Raw genomic sequence first — 18,900 nt, 5'->3', positions numbered from 1 at the left:
TCCCTGAGGAATAACAGCTTATCACGAAGCCACAGAGGAAACCGGAAGGGGTGATTTCAGGATATCAACGCACCAAATTCACCCGTTCTCCGCCGCCATGGAAGACGACGAAAGGGGATCAACAAGAAGAGATCACCGCGAGACGTACTCGCGAGATTCCGACAATGACGCCAGTACATTTCCCTCGGCACTGAGTCGCGCCAACACGTACGATGAAGACGGAGAGGTCATGGAACAAGACGATAGGACAGAGCTTAGACGCATTGCAACCGCCCTTTCCCGTCGCCAGTCTCATGTCGCTGCTCCGTCTCGTCGTCAGTCGGTGGGACTCGGTACGCTTGACGAGTATGACGCCACTCTCGACCCCGAACGGCGCGAATTCGATCTTTCAAAATGGCTGCTTCGATTCATACGTGAGCTTGGAGAAAAGGGTCTCGCAGAGCGGAGAATCGGTGTCTCATTTCGCAACCTCGACGTCTTCGGTACCGGCGATGCAATCCAACTCCAAGGAACGGTGGGCTCCGTCCTCACTTCACCTCTCAGATTTGGAGAGTTCTTTACTTTTGGCAAAAAAGAGCCAAAGCAGATCCTCCACAGCTTCAACGGGCTAGTCAAGAGTGGTGAGCTCTTGGTCGTGCTTGGCCGTCCAGGTTCTGGCTGTAGTACCCTTCTCAAATCCATTTGCGGCGAGCTACATGGTCTCAATCTGGGAGAGAGTTCCAACATTAGCTACAATGGTATCCCACAGAAGCAGATGAAGAAGGAGTTCAGAGGTGAAGCAATCTACAATCAAGAGGTACGTGTCTGTGTCGAAGAAGAACGGCAACTTACTACACAGTTTCTCTCCTTTCTTCCTCTGTTTGATAGCTAACCTGCCTCATAGGTCGACAAACACTTTCCCCATCTTACCGTCGGCCAGACCCTCGAATTCGCAGCTTCGGTTCGAACACCATCCCACCGTGTCCACGATATGCCTCGCGGCGAATACTGTCGCTACATTGCCAAGGTTGTCATGGCAGTGTTTGGCCTCACTCATACCTACAATACGAAAGTCGGCGATGACTTTATTCGCGGCGTATCAGGAGGTGAAAGGAAGCGCGTCAGTATCGCCGAAATGGTTCTGGCAGGCTCACCGTTCTCTTCCTGGGATAACAGGTGTGTCCATCTTTACCTCTATATGTGGCGCTCCTCTAACATTTGCCAGCACTCGAGGTCTTGACTCCGCGACAGCTTTCAAGTTTGTGAAAGCGCTCCGAGCGTCCGCCGATTTGGGCAACCACGCAAATGCCGTTGCCATCTATCAAGCCAGTCAGGCCATCTACGACCTTTTCGACAAGGCAACAGTCTTATATGAGGGCCGTCAGATCTACTTTGGACCAGCAAAGGAGGCAAAGGCCTACTTCGAGAGGCAGGGTTGGTACTGCCCTCCGCGCCAGACAACAGGTGACTTCTTAACTTCAGTCACCAACCCAGTGGAGCGTCAACCTCGTCCGGGCATGGAGTTGAAAGTGCCTCGAACTCCGCAAGATTTCGAACGGATGTGGTTACAGTCTCCTGAATTCAACGCTCTGCAGAAAGATCTCGACCAGTATGAGGAAGAGTTTGGCGGCGAGCGGCAGGGAGAGACCTTGGCGCAGTTCCGCCAGCAGAAGAATTTCCGGCAGGCCAAGAACATGCGGCCCAAGTCTCCGTACATCATCAGCATCCCGATGCAAATCAGATTCAATACGAAACGCGCCTATCAGCGCATATGGAATAACAAATCGGCAACAATGGCGTCCACCGTGGTTCAGATCGTCATGGCTCTCATTATCGGCTCCATATTCTTCGGCACTCCCAACACGACGGATGGCTTCTACGCCAAAGGCTCAGTCTTGTTCGTAGCCATCTTGCTCAATGCATTGACAGCGATATCCGAGATCAATAACTTGTATGCACAGCGGCCCATTGTCGAGAAGCATGCCTCGTATGCCTTTTATCATCCAGCCACCGAAGCAGCTGCGGGTATCGCTGCCGACATTCCTATCAAGTTCATCACGGCATCCGTCTTCAATGTCATCCTCTACTTCATGGCAGGTTTGAGGCGAGAGCCCTCCCAATTCTTCATCTACTACCTCATCGGCTACATCTCTATCTTCGTCATGAGCGCCATTTTCAGGACAATGGCCGCAATCACCAGAACAGTTTCACAGGCCATGTCGCTCGCTGGAATCTTGGTTCTTGCTCTTGTCATTTATACTGGCTTTACCATCACTGTGCCATCCATGCATCCTTGGTTTAGCTGGATCAGATGGATCAATCCCATCTACTACGCATTTGAGATTCTCGTCGCCAACGAGTTCCACGGTCAAAATTTCCCTTGCGGCGGCAGCTTTGTTCCCCCATATAGCCCTCGTATCGGCAATTCTTGGATATGCCCAGTACCAGGCGCTGTTGCGGGTAGCGAAACCGTGAGCGGCGACGCTTTCATCGCGACCAACTACGAGTACTATTACTCCCATGTGTGGCGGAATTTTGGCATCTTGATAGGATTTCTCATCTTTTTCATGGCCATCTATTTCACTGCAACTGAGTTGAACTCGTCGACTACAAGTACAGCCGAGGCCCTTGTTTTCCGACGCGGTCACGTTCCCACACATATCTTGAAGGGCGAAGGCGGTCCGGCTAGGACAGAAGACGCGACTGACGAGAAAGGCCTGCATGGTGATCAAACTACCGGTTCCAACGTGAAAGGCCTGGATCCTCAGAGAGACATTTTCACCTGGCGGGACGTCGTTTACGATATCAAGATCAAGAGCGAAGACCGCAGGCTTCTGGATCATGTCTCTGGCTGGGTGAAGCCGGGCACCCTGACCGCACTGATGGGTGTCAGTGGTGCAGGAAAGACGACTCTTTTGGACGTTCTGGCTCAGCGAACTACCATGGGCGTCATTACGGGCGATATGCTTGTGAATGGTAGGCCACGAGACCTCAGCTTCCAAAGGAAGACGGGCTATGTCCAGCAACAAGGTAGAATGAAAATAACGTCCCACTTCTTCTTATGCATGGATACTGAACAAAGGTTTAGATTTACACCTCGAGACCGCCACCGTCCGCGAGAGTCTGCGATTCAGTGCCATGTTGCGCCAGCCCAAGTCGGTCAGCAAGGAAGAAAAGTACGCATTCGTCGAAGAGGTCATCAAGATGCTCAACATGGAAGAGTTTGCCAATGCAGTTGTTGGAGTTCCCGGTGAGGGTCTCAACGTGGAACAGCGAAAGCTCCTTACCATCGGAGTTGAGCTCGCAGCCAAGCCAAAGCTGCTCCTCTTTCTCGATGAACCAACCAGCGGCCTCGATTCTCAGAGCTCATGGGCTATTTGCTCCTTTCTCCGCAAGCTTGCCGATTCGGGTCAGGCAATTCTATGCACCGTTCATCAGCCAAGCGCCATCCTCTTCCAGACATTTGATCGCTTGCTTTTCTTGGCAAAGGGCGGAAAGACCGTCTACTTTGGTAACATTGGCGAAAACTCTCACACGCTTTTGGACTACTTTGAGGAGCATGGCGCAAGAAAGTGTGGCGATGAAGAGAATCCAGCCGAGTACATGCTCGAAATTGTCAACAACGGTGTCAACAGCAAAGGAGAGGACTGGCACTCGGTGTGGACGGCGAGCTCGGAATATCAGAATGTCCAAAAGGAGCTCGACCGTCTTCACGCGGAAAAGCTAGCCGAGAACCCTGGTGCAGAAGACGATGCCTCGTCTCATTCCGAGTTTGCCACGCCTTTTACAACCCAGCTCTGGGAGGTCACGTATCGAATCTTTCAGCAGTACTGGCGCTTGCCCGGTTACATCTTTGCCAAATTTATGCTTGGTATTGCTGCTGGACTGTTTATCGGCTTTTCGTTCTTCAACGCCAATTCCTCGTTGGCGGGAATGCAGGATGTCATCTTTTCCGTCTTCATGGTGACGACCATCTTTTCTACTATCGTTCAGCAGGTAAGATTTCTTGAGAATGAAACTAACTCGAATCGTTAACTGACGAGAACCTTTCCAGATCCAACCTCTTTTTGTTACCCAGAGATCACTGTACGAAGTTCGTGAACGCCCAAGCAAAGCTTACTCATGGAAGGCCTTTATCCTTGCCAACGTATTTGTCGAGATCCCTTACCAGATCATCATGGGCATCCTCGTCTTCGCCTGCTTCTACTACCCTGTTGTTGGTGTCCAGAGCTCCATCCGACAAATTCTTGTTCTCCTCTTCATCATGCAGCTATTCATCTTTGCAAGCTCGTTCGCCCACATGATTATTGTCGCTATGCCAGATGCACAGACGGCTTCCAGCATTGTGACTTTCTTGGTGCTAATGAGCACGCTCTTTAACGGAGTCTTGCAGTCACCCACTGCACTCCCGGGATTCTGGCTGTTCATGTGGCGTGTTTCCGTTTTTACTTATTGGGTCGCTGGTATAGTTGCCACAGAGCTTCACGGACGGCCGATTGTCTGTTCAAAGAGCGAGCTGTCCATCTTCGATCCGCCCAACGGCCAGACCTGTGGTGATTATCTGGCGCCGTTCCTCCAACAGGCACCAGGACAGCTGCAGAACCCCTCGTCGACCGACCAGTGCCGCTACTGCCAGCTCAGCAATGCGGACCAGTACCTTGCCGGGTCAGAGATCTTTTGGAGCGACAGGTGGCGCAACTACGGCATTGTTTGGGCGTACATCGTCTTCAATATCTGCACGGCGATTACCCTGTATTATCTCTTCCGGGTCAGGAAATGGAATACCGGCAGCTTCAAAGTCCGTTTTCCTTGGGGAAAGAAAGCTGCGAAGCAATGAATGTGGAAGAGCTAGAAGCGAGTGGTACTCGGGCTGCAGCATTGAGCCTCATTCTACTTCGCGTCTCGCTTTTATAGCTCCAGCAGCGAAGCCATACTTAAAACTCTCCTTCGCCGAGTCTAGACCACGGCTGCAGGTCGCATCAACTCGGGGAGCTTCGGCTCTTTTATCCATATGTAGATTTTTCATAGTTCTTTAAAAAGTTTAGTTAGACCCAATTACGGCTTATTTTCAATACAACGATGTTGACCTGTACTGGAACTACATATGACGCCCGTGAGCTTGGTATCATTAACAAATTACTACTAGCTCCATATCTCGCGTAGCTACATGTCACAATGGCATTGTTTCGGCTGTATGTAAAGGGGTAGTATAGATGTACTGAACCGCTTGCTTAGGTATGCATATATGTGAGGTACATAGCAAGAGGTTCCACAAGGGAGATCCAGATCTACTATCGAGTTCGTTGTGGATGATCCTGCGAAATGGATCAAGGTGATCCGTTGCCGATGTTAGTAGTAGGTAAGACAGTAATCGGAAAGAGCACGCCAGGATCGATCAAGATCTTTGAGCTTCATTTACACGGGCAGACACGATGCCGGACGTGATGCCAATGCCGAAGCGAAGCCCGTAACGAGGCGGATCTCGTGGAATATTAATCCTGGAATCAGTCGGAAAGAAAAGAGTTCCAAAGACGTTGAGGGGAACCATCACTTGAACATGGGCTCAATTTATTTTTTTGTCTTTCTACCGTTTACCCATCAATTTCATGCAGTTACAACTCCAACGATAAATAGTATTGCTGCTGGCACCTACAAATACCGAGGGAGCAAGGTGTACACAAGCATCGGACTTTCGCAGCCTCGTCAGAAAGGAAGAAAGGGGGTTTCCGAGACACATTATGCAGCCAGGGCCGCGGCTAAATGCTTAGAAAGATGAAGGGCGAAGAAGGCCGAGCGAGTTAACAAGTAATACTACTAGTAGTAGTTCATCACTAATAGTGATAGCAGAGTTACAGGGCAAGTATTTACACGTGAATCTTGTTGCTGAAGCAAGCCACAATTCTCTAGTGTTGCAAGCCATCTCCTGATGTGATTCGGGTCATATCTCCGGCTTCTGGGGCCGCATACAAGGAGTTTGCATGAATGTAGTTGGGGTTTGGAGATTTGACCCTGGCAATACGACCATATAACCGACAGGAAGCGAACGTAGGGAGAATTATCATGTCCGTGCTCGGATGTGATACCGAGAAAGACTTGAAGCAGGATGTTCGTGCAGCAGCAGCAGCTGTTTGACTGCTTGGCCGAGATTTCACGTTATTACATAGTGCAAGGCGGCAGAACCGAAGCCGGTAGGCTGAGCGCTGTGATAAAAGGCTACATGACAGGCAAACAATGAGACATATTCGATATAGCTACTTCTGCCCCTGCTTTGCTTTCCGTGGAATGTCGCATCAGGCATAATGAACCGTTAGAACGTTGTTGAGATTTCGGGACGTGTTTGTGGCTGGCGCGAGTTGCACCTTTTTGACCTAGACGATATGCTAGGAACGAGCCGGAAGCAGACTTATTCTACATGAAGACGCGAGCTAAGAGCAATAAGGTAGTTTATCAGACGGAGAGCGACGGCGAGCGGATGCGATGGGGGCTCGATCGCGATGCTATGCCTGAGCTAAGGAGGTTCGGTTTGTGGCTAATATAATCCTGCTTACGTCTGAACTCAGGTGGTAACATCGCCACAGTGCTGGAGTGCTGCTGAGTAACTGTCTGGTTGCCTGTTCATCGAGATAGTTTGGTCTCAGAAGAGGACAGAAATGAGACTCGGGGGGCTTTCGGTCAACTGTCTGGATGAACCTGTGGAGAGCATCAGTTTCACGTGGACTGTAGAGTATCACTGTTATTTCCCCACGAACTCGCACGTGTATTTGGTGAGGAGTCTGTTCGATGCTTTTAAAAGAGTCAGGAGGCCGATCCGAGCTTAGACGTAGCCAAGATGAAGCCCAAAAGCAGCCGCGTCAAATCGGTCTCGACAACTCTAGGCCCAAGCTTGCAATAATCGTGGTGCAATGCCCTGATACGATGGAGAGGCTTCGCATTGAATGTTCCTGGCAGCTGAGGTGGAGATGTAACACGAACCTTGAAGGTGCTGGAGTTGCTGTTATTAATTAGCGGTCCTCTAAGCTGCATCCAGCAAAGGCTCGCCTGAAGACTGCTTTGCATCGGCCTACAAACCATCGCGGACCTGATGTTGCCCGAGGTTGATGTTGACTAAAGTTGTCGGCTTGCCAAAAGGGACATGAATCTGAATCCAGAAGCTGCAAGACTCGCAAACTTTCCCATCTCCTCCCAAGTGACATCGCATCTCCGCTTCCATCAAACCTGAGCCGTCCAAGTACACACGCCAAAGTTGGACGGGATCGGGGCCTGATTGAATCAGCAGCCGGATTGTCGCGCCTCCTGCGGGTTGATCATACCGGTGGGCGGACCGACGCTGTCAAGTGGCCCGGCCGCACAGTTGGAGGGCCATACTGACTCGCGTCCAGGTGGTCCAGAGGGCTCGATCGTCCAGAGCGGGACTCCATCCGGCCGGTGGCAGATGGATCACCGAGGCGCGAGTGACGCAGATGGGTTGTGAGCGAGTCGACGATGCAGTTGCCAACTCGTCCTGGAACCGTGGGCGTACGAGTATCACCAACGATTCAGCAAGGACCAGCGGTTCTTGGACGCGGTAGTTGGCAACTCGGCAGCCACCTGCAGTGGCACTGCGACTCTGCCCAGCATTAGTCCAGGGGCATACAAAATAATGTATGTATGTCGGAGTACGGCACTCGCAAGTCCCGGCCGCCACCATTCATCTGGAGATTCTGATGCCACACTGCATGGCTGCCGCCTGGCCAGCGTTGCCTTGGCAGCATGCAGGGGAGCAATCGATAGTGCATCTGCCGAACGACTCAGCTGTCGCCAGGGGTTGTGCCTGCGCTCGCTGGGCATGTGAAGCTGTCATCAACTTTCCAACACGCAGGGCCAGGCGGGAGACACATGGCTTCAGCAGCGTTTGAAGCTTCTGCACCCATCGCTTCCCCTGGCTGGGCGGATGGGGACCGCGGGACTTGGTACCTCGCTAGGGGAGAAAGGGTAGGTGATCAAGCCGTTCACATGTGGCTTCAGCGATGAGCGAGGCGTGGCGTGCGCTGGGCCTGTTTGGGGAGGAGATGCCTGATAGGCCCCCAGGCTAAACGTCTGCATGAACGGGATTCGCTTGGTCTCTTTCATCTCTCTTTTCGGTGACCCTGGTTGGTTGCTATGCCTTGTTGCAGGAACCCGTTATCGTGCAGGTGGCATGACGAAGTTTGATTGACAGGATCCGAATTTGTCAAGGGGTTACCCATTCTGCCGCATTGACGCGAAAGCTGAAGCTGAAGGACTCAGAATGGTCGAGAATCGAGGTTTACGCAGTAGCATCACTGATGCCCCATCACGACAACAGGAAAAAGACTCAAGCTAATCCAGCCACCGCTGATGATGCTCAGGGCCGACGAGGCACAGCAAAAGACGCTATCGACGGCTCGACGACCCGCGTCATGCTCTATGAACCGGCCTCCTTTCCGCGTCTACCAACCCTGACCGATGCCAAATGCGGCCTACGTCGCTGTCGAACAAAACATGCACTCCTGGCAACCCCTCAATCGGCCATCCTTGCTTTGCTTGGGGAGGAGATGATGATTGCCAGGTGGACTCGCTGGCAGGTCGGCAGCCTCGTGTTGACAGTAGCAGTGATTCCTGATAACGAATCCTTCGTCTTGTGGCGCAGATTGGACATATCACCTCAGACAAGCGGCCCTTTCGGAACCTGCCGCGCGGCGTGCTTCCGTTCCTCGCTGCCGTGCATTCTGACGATTCGGCGTGGGAAGCACATGTAATAGCATGCTGTCTGGGGCTCGCTTAGGTCTGGGACCTGAAGACGAACCGAACCCCTTCGGCCACTCGCCGCAAAAAGTCGACATCAAGAGAATTCTTCAGCAGACTAAAACCCACAAAACAAGGTCGATACGGACTACTGAAGGATCCAAACGACGCCCATTAGCAGGTGGCGTCTTCCGCTCGCTTTGATTCGCCTCTAGACAAGGGACGGTCCTCGTGTTAGCCTATCGGCTTCCTTCATGGCGCGTCCCAGCCGGCCGGGTTTTGGAAATCTGCAACCCCCTGCGCGTCTTGCTAGACACTGGCTGCGACGCTCCACCGAAGCCCGTTGACAGGACTAATGTCGAGATGTGCCGGATCAAGTAAAGGCACATACCAGAGCCAGAAGGGAGAGCAAATGGGAAATATCGTTACAGTGGGCACCGGGCAGCATTCCCCCTCCCCTCTGGCCTCTCCAGTCAGTACGAGTAGTAGTATCTTCCGATAATATTGGGTTTGTCTCAGAGGCTGGCTGGCCGTTCAGTTCATCCGCGGGTTTACGCCGACTCGAAGGATGTCAATCCCCGTTCCAGGTCGGCAGCCACACACCCTCCAAATCGAGGCTCTCAAATCGAGCCCTTCCTTGGCCGAGCTTCTGTCCCAGCATGATCCCGGCTCTAGCGGCGGCGCAAGATGTTCTTGATGCAGAGAATTTTGTGGGCGGGATCGATGGGGCGGAGACTGTCCCGGCTTAAACCATGTGTTGCTCCTTGCTCGATTACTTGAACGTGTTCGGCCCTCGCCACTCGCTGCATCGATCTCTTCAAGATTAACTGTTTTTCTTTTTCCTTTCGGCAGTCTTGCCGCTCCGTTGTGGATGACTGTCTGCATGTAGGAGTCTTCCCCGTGTTATCACGCAGACGTATACCGGTGGCCCGGGCGAGGTTTCCCACGAGAGGTCTTTTGCCAACGACCCGACCAACGACAACGGCAAATACAGGCGGACAGACAGGCAGTAACCTGTCCATCTCGGGACAATGGTGGACTCCCGCATCCAGCAGGCCATCGCCAATGGCACCGTCCCGCCAGGCATCACCGCTGAATATCTGAGCGAGTCTCGCGATGGCGCATCGATTGTCGGCATCATCTTCGTCACAGCCCTCACATTTATTGTCGTCTGCACACGACTGATATCTCGAACATGCATCGTACGGCGATTTGGCGTGGATGATGCGTTGGCTTGCTTGTCGATGGTAGGTCCTGGAGGATATCTTAACCCTCTGTGTAGAAGCAAAGCTGACTTGCTTCGTCTGTGCCCGCAGGCTCTGCTGATATGCTTTGTTGGATTGAGCATCGAGTTAATCAACTTGGGCTCCGGGAGGCATTTTGCGTTCATCGAATACATCATGGACGTCCCTACGGTTCTGCGGACCCAAGTGCTCGATTTCGTCGCCCACATCATCTACACGACGGCCCTGCTTCTGTGCCGCATATCGGGTCTCGCGTTCTATCAGAGAGTCTGCGGGCAGCATCAGCATTTCATCCTGGGCATCAGGATTGTGTTTGGCATCCTGATTGCCGGCTTCCTGCCCCAGATCTTCCTGCTCATCTTCCACTGCAAGCCAGTGACGGGCTACTGGCCGTATGGATGGGAGCCCGTTGCTCCCCGATACACGTGTCTGCAGTGGGGTTTGGTGTACAGCGTCAACTCGTCTGTGTCCCTTCTCTGCGACCTGCTTCTCTTTGGTATCCCCATTGCCATGCTGCGGACGCTGGAGATGTCTCGGAAGCGCAAGATTCAGTTGGCCGGCATTCTGCTGCCCGGTGTTGCGTATGTTGCCCCTTTCGAATCCATAATCCCCCTATTCCTGAGATAGCACCCCACTAACTCTTGGGTTCCAGTGTCATTGCCATCTCCATCGCTCGACTCGTTCTCGTCATCTTGGGTCAGTGGGAGAGTGATGAATCGTGGTCATACGACCCCATGCTCGGAGTTGAAGCATCGGAGATTGGGGCGACGTTGATCGCCTTGTCCGTGCCGGGAGCCAAGCCGCTTTTCGACAAGGTATTCTTCAAGAAGGATGACAGCCAGACGAGCGGCGCGTCCCATTACGGTCGCAAAAGCAGTTTTCGTTCTCGGGGGACTGCTCTCAGCACGATGAGGTTTCGCTCCGGCAGCCAGAACAGCATCCTAGGGGATCCGGAAGAGGAGGGACCCAAGTACGGACCCGAGGCGGTGGCCAGTGCCGGCAGCAGGCATGCCAACGACTCAGAGGGCATCTACGTGCAGATGGACTTTGAACTGAAGGAGGCCCGGGTGCATACAAATACTACGACGCCGAGCCTGGAAAGCCGGTGAAAGAAGAACGAAGTCATGTCTTTGCAATGTATATATGTTTATTTTCCCCCATTGTGCTTGTCGCCATTGTATATGTTTTGGGCGGCGATTTGCGCGTCTCGTCATAGACCTCTAATGCTTATGATATCTGATGGCTTGCAAAATGGAGAGCAAAGGCGTTGGTCAGTTGCTTTTATTGTTGACGGCAAGTCTGGCTGTGGAGGACGGCGGAACAAGAATATATTCAGGAGGACGGATTACACGCCCTCAGTCCCCAGTTTACAGCCTCAAGAAGAGTTGACATTCAATCCCGATGCGAACTGGAAGCTGAGCGAACCAAATAGCGCAAAAGGGCCATGCAACCCGTCGGATGGGGATTTTCAAGACTAGCAGTGACTGAAAAGATGACAGAGGGGACTCCACGTGGGCCTCGAGTCAGGTCGGTATGCCTGCACATGCAGGAAGGGCCCTGTCCTGTCCGCCCTGAGCTGCGGGCTGTCTGCAGGAAGATGGGGAAGAATAGGAGAGTTGCGGAGGGGGAGAAGGTTCTACGGAGAGTTCTGTGGGTTTGACAGTGCTGATCAGTAGATGGATGAAGCCGTATGGGATTTCGTAAGGAAGCCGGAATTGGATGCCTTTTTGATGGGCTTTGGCTAGGCTCTGTATACTAGAAAGGCTTGATGCATGTTCCTTAACTGAGAGTCTTTGACATCGTACGAAGCACCCATCATATTACCGGGGATGTTCTGGAATTGCTCTCGGCTCCGAGTTCATGCCGGATGATGGATGCCGTGAAACTCCCCGGACTGCGTACCTTGCATTTCAGCGCGCCCTGCCTCCATACAAGGTGCAGATATCAAATTGCAGCAACATGAACTCCCTTATGCCTGAGTCAACCATCGTACGATATCGACTATTGAATGCAGGCCGCAGGAGGATGTCATTGATGCATTGATGCAGCTTCGTTTGACAAGTTCATGGTCGTTTTCCGAGCTCAACTGGATACCTAATAGCCTGCCCTGCCCGCGGATTTGGCTGCGCTCTTTTTTCGCCGGCTGGGCCGAACAAAGTCTTGAGATGCCCACATCGAGCGCCCACCTTTCGGTCTTTCGTGTTCAAGTTTAGCAGGGGTCTTTTGTCACTTTCTTCTCTTCCTTTTTCTTCTCTTTCTCGCCTGTTTCGTTCGTTGGTGTTACCTGTTGGACCTGGAAGGCGCAAGGCTTTGTGTTGAATCAAGGCACGGCTTGTTTTCTGATTCATGCTCTTTGCCTCCCGCTTTGGTGCGTGCCGTGCCGTGTCTATACTGTACAAGTATTCCCGTGACATTTTGCTTCAACCTCTGTCTTTTTTTGTTCGAGCCCACAGGCATCTCATTTGTAATACAAAGTACGTTCAACTCAACTTATCAGGTTCGTGTTGGTTTCCCCTCTAGTACAAGGTCAAGTCTCGGTGTACTAGCTGTTAATGTCTCGCGACGCACCGTATTAGACAGCTGGAGCGCTTTCATTTCCTTCTTCTTCTCTAGTAAGAAGCAAGCACAGAAGCACCGTTCTCACGCAGTTGACGACGATTCATTGCGTGATTGGATGCCTCTCTGCTGATATTCTGGAGCCCCTTCCGGTGACCATTGTCCAAGTCCCAGTAGCGGCCTGCGAGGCTCCAGCCGGTGCGTGGCCAGCAGGGAAGCCCCCCCTGCAAGTCGCCAAGGTCCCCTGGAGCGTTCGCTAACCGGGTGGAGGGACGCGCTGTAGCCGCTGTAGCCAAGATGGTGAGGCGAAGAGGCGAAGAAGATTCATGCTGTGGATGGAATTCGATGGGCCCTGGAGAACGGCGCGGAAACCCGTACGAGTACGATATGGAAACTCGGCCGCTGGAATGGCCAACCTGAGCCCGCCCAACAGGTCCCTCCATTATCGTCTGATTTGATCCCAGCATGTCTCTGAAGCGGTCTGTTGTTTCTCTGTAAATTGAGGCTCCATCTTCTCCATCTTCTCCATTTCCCGTCCTGCACTAGGCGCGACGCCCAGGTTAGCCGCAGCCGTCTATCCGATCCGTCGCTTCTGCTGCTGCTGCTGTTACGAGACGAGGGAACGGGCTATTGTCAGTTGAAGCGGTCTGTTTCTTCTGCATCTTCTTGTTCTATGCTGGTCCCGGCCGGTTGGACTCATTGCTGGATATCCGCATTTGATTACCTGCCTGTTCCTGGTCCGCCATGCTTGGTATCTGGTCCTAGTCGCGGGCAGTTTATTAGAGCATGTACATGGACTACTACTGCTAGTTGCGTGAACACCTCGTCTGTCTGCCGTTTGTTTTGTTTCTCATTTATACCCTTGCGAGCGCTTCTCTCTGTCTTTGCCGCTTCTTTTTTTTTTTGTCCCTCACCTCTGCCATCCTTCTTCCCTCCTCCCCCTTCCCTTCTCGATATCATCCTCGTGATATCTTGATCCTCTTCCGCCTCACATCCCCAGCCATGCGGTCCCAATTCGCTTGGTCGGCCTTCGTTGCCGCTGCCGCGGCGCTCGACGTCGCGCAGGTCTTCCCTATGACGCCCAACCTGATCCCGCTGCAGCAAAATGCCGGCTCGGACAACCTGTTCCCCATGGCCGACTGCTTCGGCTTCAAGCTGCACGAGGCCACCATCGACGAGATGCAGGCCGCCATGGCCAAGGGCAACCTGACCTCGGTCCAGCTGGTCAGCTGCTACCTGACGCGCCAGTTCCAGACGCAGCAGTACCTCAAGTAAGTGAATGACGAGCTCTTATCGATTTGTATCAATTGTGCCTCCGTCATCGTATCGTATCGATCGATCTTCGGCTCGGGTCGATCCCATTATGTTCCGTGGTCGGCTGGCCGTTGGCTTGGCTCAACTTCGCTTGACCCTGTGGTGTGACACCATCAACAGAACTATCAGCGCCCCCCTATTTCATGTCACATCGTAGCCTCTCACCTTCTAGAAGCATCATGACTAATCCTCCTCTCCAGCGCCATCATCCAGATCAACCCCGACGTCTTCGCCATTGCCTCCCAGCGCGATGCTGAGCGCAAGGCCGGCAAGGTCCGGGGCCCTCTGCACGGCATCCCCTTCATCGTCAAGGACAACATCGCCTCCAAGGACAACCTGGACACCTGCGCCGGCAGCTGGGCCCTGCTCGGTAGCGTCGTCCCCCGCGATGCTCATGTCGTCAGCAAGCTGCGTGATGCCGGTGCCGTCCTGTTCGGCAAAGCCGCTCTCAGCGAGTGGGCGGACATGCGAAGCAACAACTACTCCGAGGGCTACTCCGGCCGCGGTGGCCAGTGCCGCAGCGCCTACAACTTGACCGTCAACCCCGGTGGCAGCAGCTCTGGCAGCGGAGTTGGTGTTGCGGCCAATGTCATTGCCTTTGCTCTGGGCACGGAGACTGATGGAAGTGGTGAGTTGAAGAGAAAGAAAAAGATGCTGACGCGTTAAGAAATAAGCTTCATCTGTGCTGACATCTTGGACAGTCATCAACCCTGCTCAGCGCAACGCCATTGTCGGCATCAAGCCCACCGTCGGTCTGACGTCCCGCGCCGGCGTCATCCCCGAGTCCGAGCACCAGGACTCCGTCGGCACCTTTGGCCGAACCGTCCGCGATGCCACCTACGCCCTTGATGCCATCTATGGCGTTGATCCCCGAGACAACTACACCCTCGCCCAGCAGGGCCTCACTCCCAAGGGCGGATACACGCAGTTCCTGTCCAACCGCACTGCCCTCAAGGGCGCCACCTTTGGCGTCCCCTGGAAGAGCTTCTGGGTCTACGCCGATCCCGAGCAGCAGCAGATCCTGACCAGCCTCCTGAAGCTCATCGAGTCTGCCGGCGCCACCATCATCAACAACACCGAGATCACCGACTACCAGACCATTGTCAGCCCCGACGGCTGGAACTGGGACTACGGCACCACCCGAGGCTTCCCCAACGAGTCCGAGTACACCTACATCAAGGTCGACTTCTACAACAACATCAAGTCGTACCTGTCCGAGCTCACCAACACCAACATGCGCTCTCTTGAGGATATTGTCGAGTACAACAACAAGTACCCCGGCACCGAGGGCGGTTACCCCATGCCCGACGGCACCCCTGCCTTCTGGTCCGGCCAGGACGGCTTCCTCGCCTCTCTCGAGACCAAGGGCGTCCAGGACGAGACCTACTTCCAGGCCCTCGAGTTCTGCCAGTCGTCCACCCGCAACGGAATCAACGACGCCCTCACATACAAGGGCAAGAAGCTCGACGGTCTCCTGGTGCCCCCCGATGTTGCCCAGAGCATCCAGATCCCCGCCCAGGCCGGCTACCCTGCCATCACCATCCCCGCCGGCATCCACTCCGACTCCGGCATGCCCTTTGGCCTGGCTATCCTGCAGACTGCCTTTGGCGAGGACAAGCTGATCAAGTACGCCAGTGCCATTGAGGACCTGCAGAAGAGCAGCAACACGCCCTACAAGCGCACCCTGCCCACCTGGCGCGGTTACCTGGAGAGGAACCTTCCCGTTCCTCTGTAAGCTGCTGTGCAGACGCAAGGTTCATCATAGAAAAATACAAGAAAAGGTACAAAAAGTCATGTCGTTATGATATATGCTCTTGTATATAGATATATACACATACCCACTTACATAATGAATAGTCTTAATATCAAAGTTCAAATGAAATTTTGAAATCAGGTGTAATGTCGAGAGTAGGAAGCTTGAAGAACAACTAACAAATCTCTTATAATGGACAAGCTACTTTCTGAGATAGATTATAACAGAACAGCGTCTTAGCAGTTTTACTGTCGTGACATTGATCAACCTCCATTGATTTCTCCGCTAACAGAGATAAACTGTCCCGTAATCCAGCGACTCTTCTCACTAGTCAGAAGCAGAACTGCGTCAGCTATGTCCTCCGCCGTACCGATTCTCTCCTCGTTTCGAGTGAGCGAGACGAGCCAGTCAGCCAGGGCCGCGGCTTGGGGGGTATCCGGAAGGTTGTCCGTTTTGACGGGGCCGGGAGCGATGGTGTTGATGGTGATGTGCTTGCCGTCTCGACCGATCTAGAAACAAGTATCAGTTCCCAATGCCAGAGGGCTTATGAATCTTCTCCTCTTTGACATTATATCATAGGAACAAGAGAAATCATTCACCTCGCGGGCCAGAGACCACGTCAACTGATCCATGGCAGCCTTCGCAGCAGCATAAATCGGCAGAGCACTGAGGCCCAATCTGGATGCTACGGTACCGATGTTGATGATACGTGAATACTTCGGCATGTGAGGGCAGGCCTCCTGGAGGAGGAGGACGGGTCCTATGACGGAGACTTGGAATGCCCTGGTCATGTCCTCTGCGCTGGTGCGGAGGGCTGGGCCGATGATTGCGGCGGCTGCGTTGTTGACTGGTTGGGCAGATTTGTCAGTTCATATTCTTCTTCTCTGCGGTTGCCATCCTTGTGGGTATAAGAAGAAGCTGCTTTGTCATACCAATGATATCAATGTGATCAACCTTGAACTTATTCAACGCCTCTCCCACAATCATCTTGCAGCCCTCTGTGGTAGAGACATCAGCCTTAACCACGATAACACTATTCTTCCCCGCAGCGGCTTCGATTCTAGATCGAACTGTTTCTGCGCGAGGGGAGGTGGCGTCGGAAACGTAGTTGATCACCACGCGAGCACCAGCTTTGGCGAGGGTCAGGGCAATGGCTGCGCCGATGCCGTTTTCGCGGCCGGAGCCGGTGATGATGGCGACTTTGTTGGTGAGGGAGAGGCTGTCTGCCATTCTGGATATTTCAAAGGACTGGTAGCGTTAAAGAAACGGCTTCTCGTGGGAAGTGTCTATGCTGTGAACTCTGGAAGATGGCTTATATGCCCTCATATAAACCAGAATTACACAGTTCGCACATCCGCTGTGTGCCTGCAACTTGAGAACAATAAATTTGACGATGATATTCTATTACTCAACCTCGTCATCGAATTGACACCATAATTCATTTCCCACGATATCTTCTTCTCCTTTACCGCAGGACTACCTGTCAGACCGTAATATCTGCTCCAACAGCTACTAGTACATCGAATAGATGGCGGCCAACCGCTCGCAGCCAGGTTGCCTAAAATGGCAAGTGTGGCAACCCCAAATAGGACGTCGGTCCTCCTTGTCCCACACATAGATTGACGACGTTTGGCAACTTCTTCCGAGAATTACGCCAAAATCTTACAGATTATGGTTAGTTGTCACTTGGTTGCAGAGAGGCTCTATTAAGGGTCAACCTTGAAGCTATGATAGTTATGGTTGAGAAGTTAAGGGAACTGATTAGTAAACTTCCGTGGAATCGTTGCTGTCCGGAGAGGATGAGAAAAAAGGCGATAAAATGGCAAGAAGATGCGATGCAGAAGAGCAGTTAATTGACTTTGTCTTGCTATATCAACCTGCTTACATCCAGTCGAGGACACAGTACGCATCAAGTCTCCTCACTCAAATCCAAATCTACACGTCCTATGCATCAAGCCATTCTCATCAGGATTCCTAAGAGATCGTGATCGTGGTCATATCACTGAGCTTACAGAAATACGGCACTCCAAGACTTACTGAGTACAGCCTCTCATCAGAAATATGACGAAACTCATTGTCATCACAGGCATCACCGGCGTCCAAGTAAGCGCTCCTCCTCATCCACCCATCTCTACTCCTTACTGATCATCCTCCAGGGCAGCTCCGTGGCTGATGCCTTCATAAAAGATCCAAACTACACCCTCCGCGGCGTAACTCGCAATCCCGCCTCCGAGGCAGCCAAAGCATGGGCGTCCAAAGGCGTAGAAATTGTCCAAGGAGACTTTGACGACATCGAATCCCTTGAAAGAGCCTTTCAGGGTGCTAATGTCATCTTCGGAGTCACTGATTTCTGGAACATCTGGGATGATTCTCGTAGCAAGAAACTGAGAAGGCCTGGGCAGGAGCTTGTGGAGTATTGCTATGAGGTTGAGCTGAGTCATGGGAAGAATCTTGCTGATGCCGCGGCCTCGACGGCTTCGACGTTGGACATGTATGTCTTTAGCTCTATGGCTGATGCGACCAAGTCGAGTGGCGGAAAGTACAAGACGCTGTATCACGTGGACTCAAAGGCTCATGCCGCAGTGTATGCGCAGAGCCTCGAGGCGCTGAAGGACAAGTTCTCACAGGTTCAGGCTCCGGTGTATTTTCAGGTTGGGACGGAATGGGGGTTGCCTATCACACCAAAGAAGGTAAGCTTCACGCAGAGTCTTTTCACATAGTTTGCCTCTTGAACTGACGTATGTTGCTTATAAGCAACCTGACGGCACTTATCGCATGATGGGCCCCGGACCAGGCCACAAGCCTATCCCTTTTGGTGACGTCCGCACAGATCTCGGCCCTTGTGTCAAAGCTCTTGTTGAGGAAGCCCCTCCGAACACAAACCTCTTTGCTGTGGGAGAGTACCTTTCCTGGACGGATTACCTCCGCATTATCTGCGAGACAAAGGGTCTCAAGTATGGAGGCTTTGATGAGCTCACCTACGAAGAGCTTACAGAAATTTTGCCAGGTGGGCTGGGGCATGAGTTTGGTCTGAATGTGTTTTTTGCGTTTGAGTTTGGGTATGAGGTGACTGAGCCGGGGATTGTTGGGCCGGGACAGGTACGTGATGCGCATATTCTAGACTCGAAACTAGGAACAGAACTAAGAGCTGATTTGGCTGTGTAGTATAGGATCAGATTGACCTCCTTTAGGGAGTACTGCGAGAAGACTGACTTGTCTGCTGTGTTCAGTAGTAATTGATAGCAGGGATCCTGTACCCAGATATGAGATGCAAGGACTACGTATATATGTGTTATTGCATTACAATACTCT

General features: G+C 52.7%; 5 protein-coding genes across 5 annotated transcripts; 4 read left to right on the top strand and 1 right to left on the bottom strand.

Moving 5' to 3' along the window:
• Positions 1–97: 97 nt before the first annotated feature.
• BBK36DRAFT_1202053 (hypothetical protein) lies at positions 98–4,816 on the top strand (the record flags this gene model as incomplete). Its single annotated transcript, XM_024897196.1, has 5 exons — positions 98–796; positions 884–1,179; positions 1,205–3,009; positions 3,062–3,975; positions 4,034–4,816. The coding sequence occupies 5 exons, from the start codon at positions 98–100 to the stop codon at positions 4,814–4,816; spliced, it is 4,497 nt and encodes a 1,498-aa protein (XP_024748882.1).
• Positions 4,817–9,752: 4,936 nt separating this feature from the next.
• Positions 9,753–11,074, top strand: BBK36DRAFT_1120918 (hypothetical protein; the record flags this gene model as incomplete). Its single annotated transcript, XM_024890757.1, has 3 exons — positions 9,753–9,968; positions 10,038–10,546; positions 10,618–11,074. The coding sequence occupies 3 exons, from the start codon at positions 9,753–9,755 to the stop codon at positions 11,072–11,074; spliced, it is 1,182 nt and encodes a 393-aa protein (XP_024748881.1).
• Positions 11,075–13,083: 2,009 nt separating this feature from the next.
• On the top strand, positions 13,084–15,673 carry BBK36DRAFT_1135492 (amidase). Its single transcript, XM_024892663.1, is given in 4 exon segments — positions 13,084–13,321; positions 13,332–13,792; positions 14,036–14,463; positions 14,537–15,673. 3 exon segments carry the CDS (start codon positions 13,524–13,526, stop codon positions 15,568–15,570), a joined length of 1,731 nt encoding a protein of 576 aa, XP_024748880.1. The 5' UTR covers positions 13,084–13,321; positions 13,332–13,523; the 3' UTR covers positions 15,571–15,673.
• A 178-nt stretch (positions 15,674–15,851) lies between these two features.
• On the bottom strand, positions 15,852–16,818 carry BBK36DRAFT_163376 (NAD(P)-binding protein; the record flags this gene model as incomplete). Its single annotated transcript, XM_024897739.1, has 3 exons — positions 15,852–16,097; positions 16,188–16,435; positions 16,521–16,818. 3 exons carry the CDS (start codon positions 16,816–16,818, stop codon positions 15,852–15,854), a joined length of 792 nt encoding a protein of 263 aa, XP_024748879.1.
• An 831-nt stretch (positions 16,819–17,649) lies between these two features.
• BBK36DRAFT_1141516 (NAD(P)-binding protein) lies at positions 17,650–18,828 on the top strand (the record flags this gene model as incomplete). Its single annotated transcript, XM_024893453.1, has 4 exons — positions 17,650–17,691; positions 17,745–18,278; positions 18,343–18,687; positions 18,754–18,828. The coding sequence occupies 4 exons, from the start codon at positions 17,650–17,652 to the stop codon at positions 18,826–18,828; spliced, it is 996 nt and encodes a 331-aa protein (XP_024748878.1).
• Between the last annotated feature and the right edge of the window lie 72 nt (positions 18,829–18,900).

This window comes from Trichoderma citrinoviride (genome assembly GCF_003025115.1).
Source record: "Trichoderma citrinoviride strain TUCIM 6016 unplaced genomic scaffold BBK36scaffold_8, whole genome shotgun sequence".
NCBI classification, from domain to species: Eukaryota; Fungi; Ascomycota; class Sordariomycetes; order Hypocreales; family Hypocreaceae; genus Trichoderma; species Trichoderma citrinoviride.
This window is presented reverse-complemented; position numbering and strand designations above follow the sequence as displayed.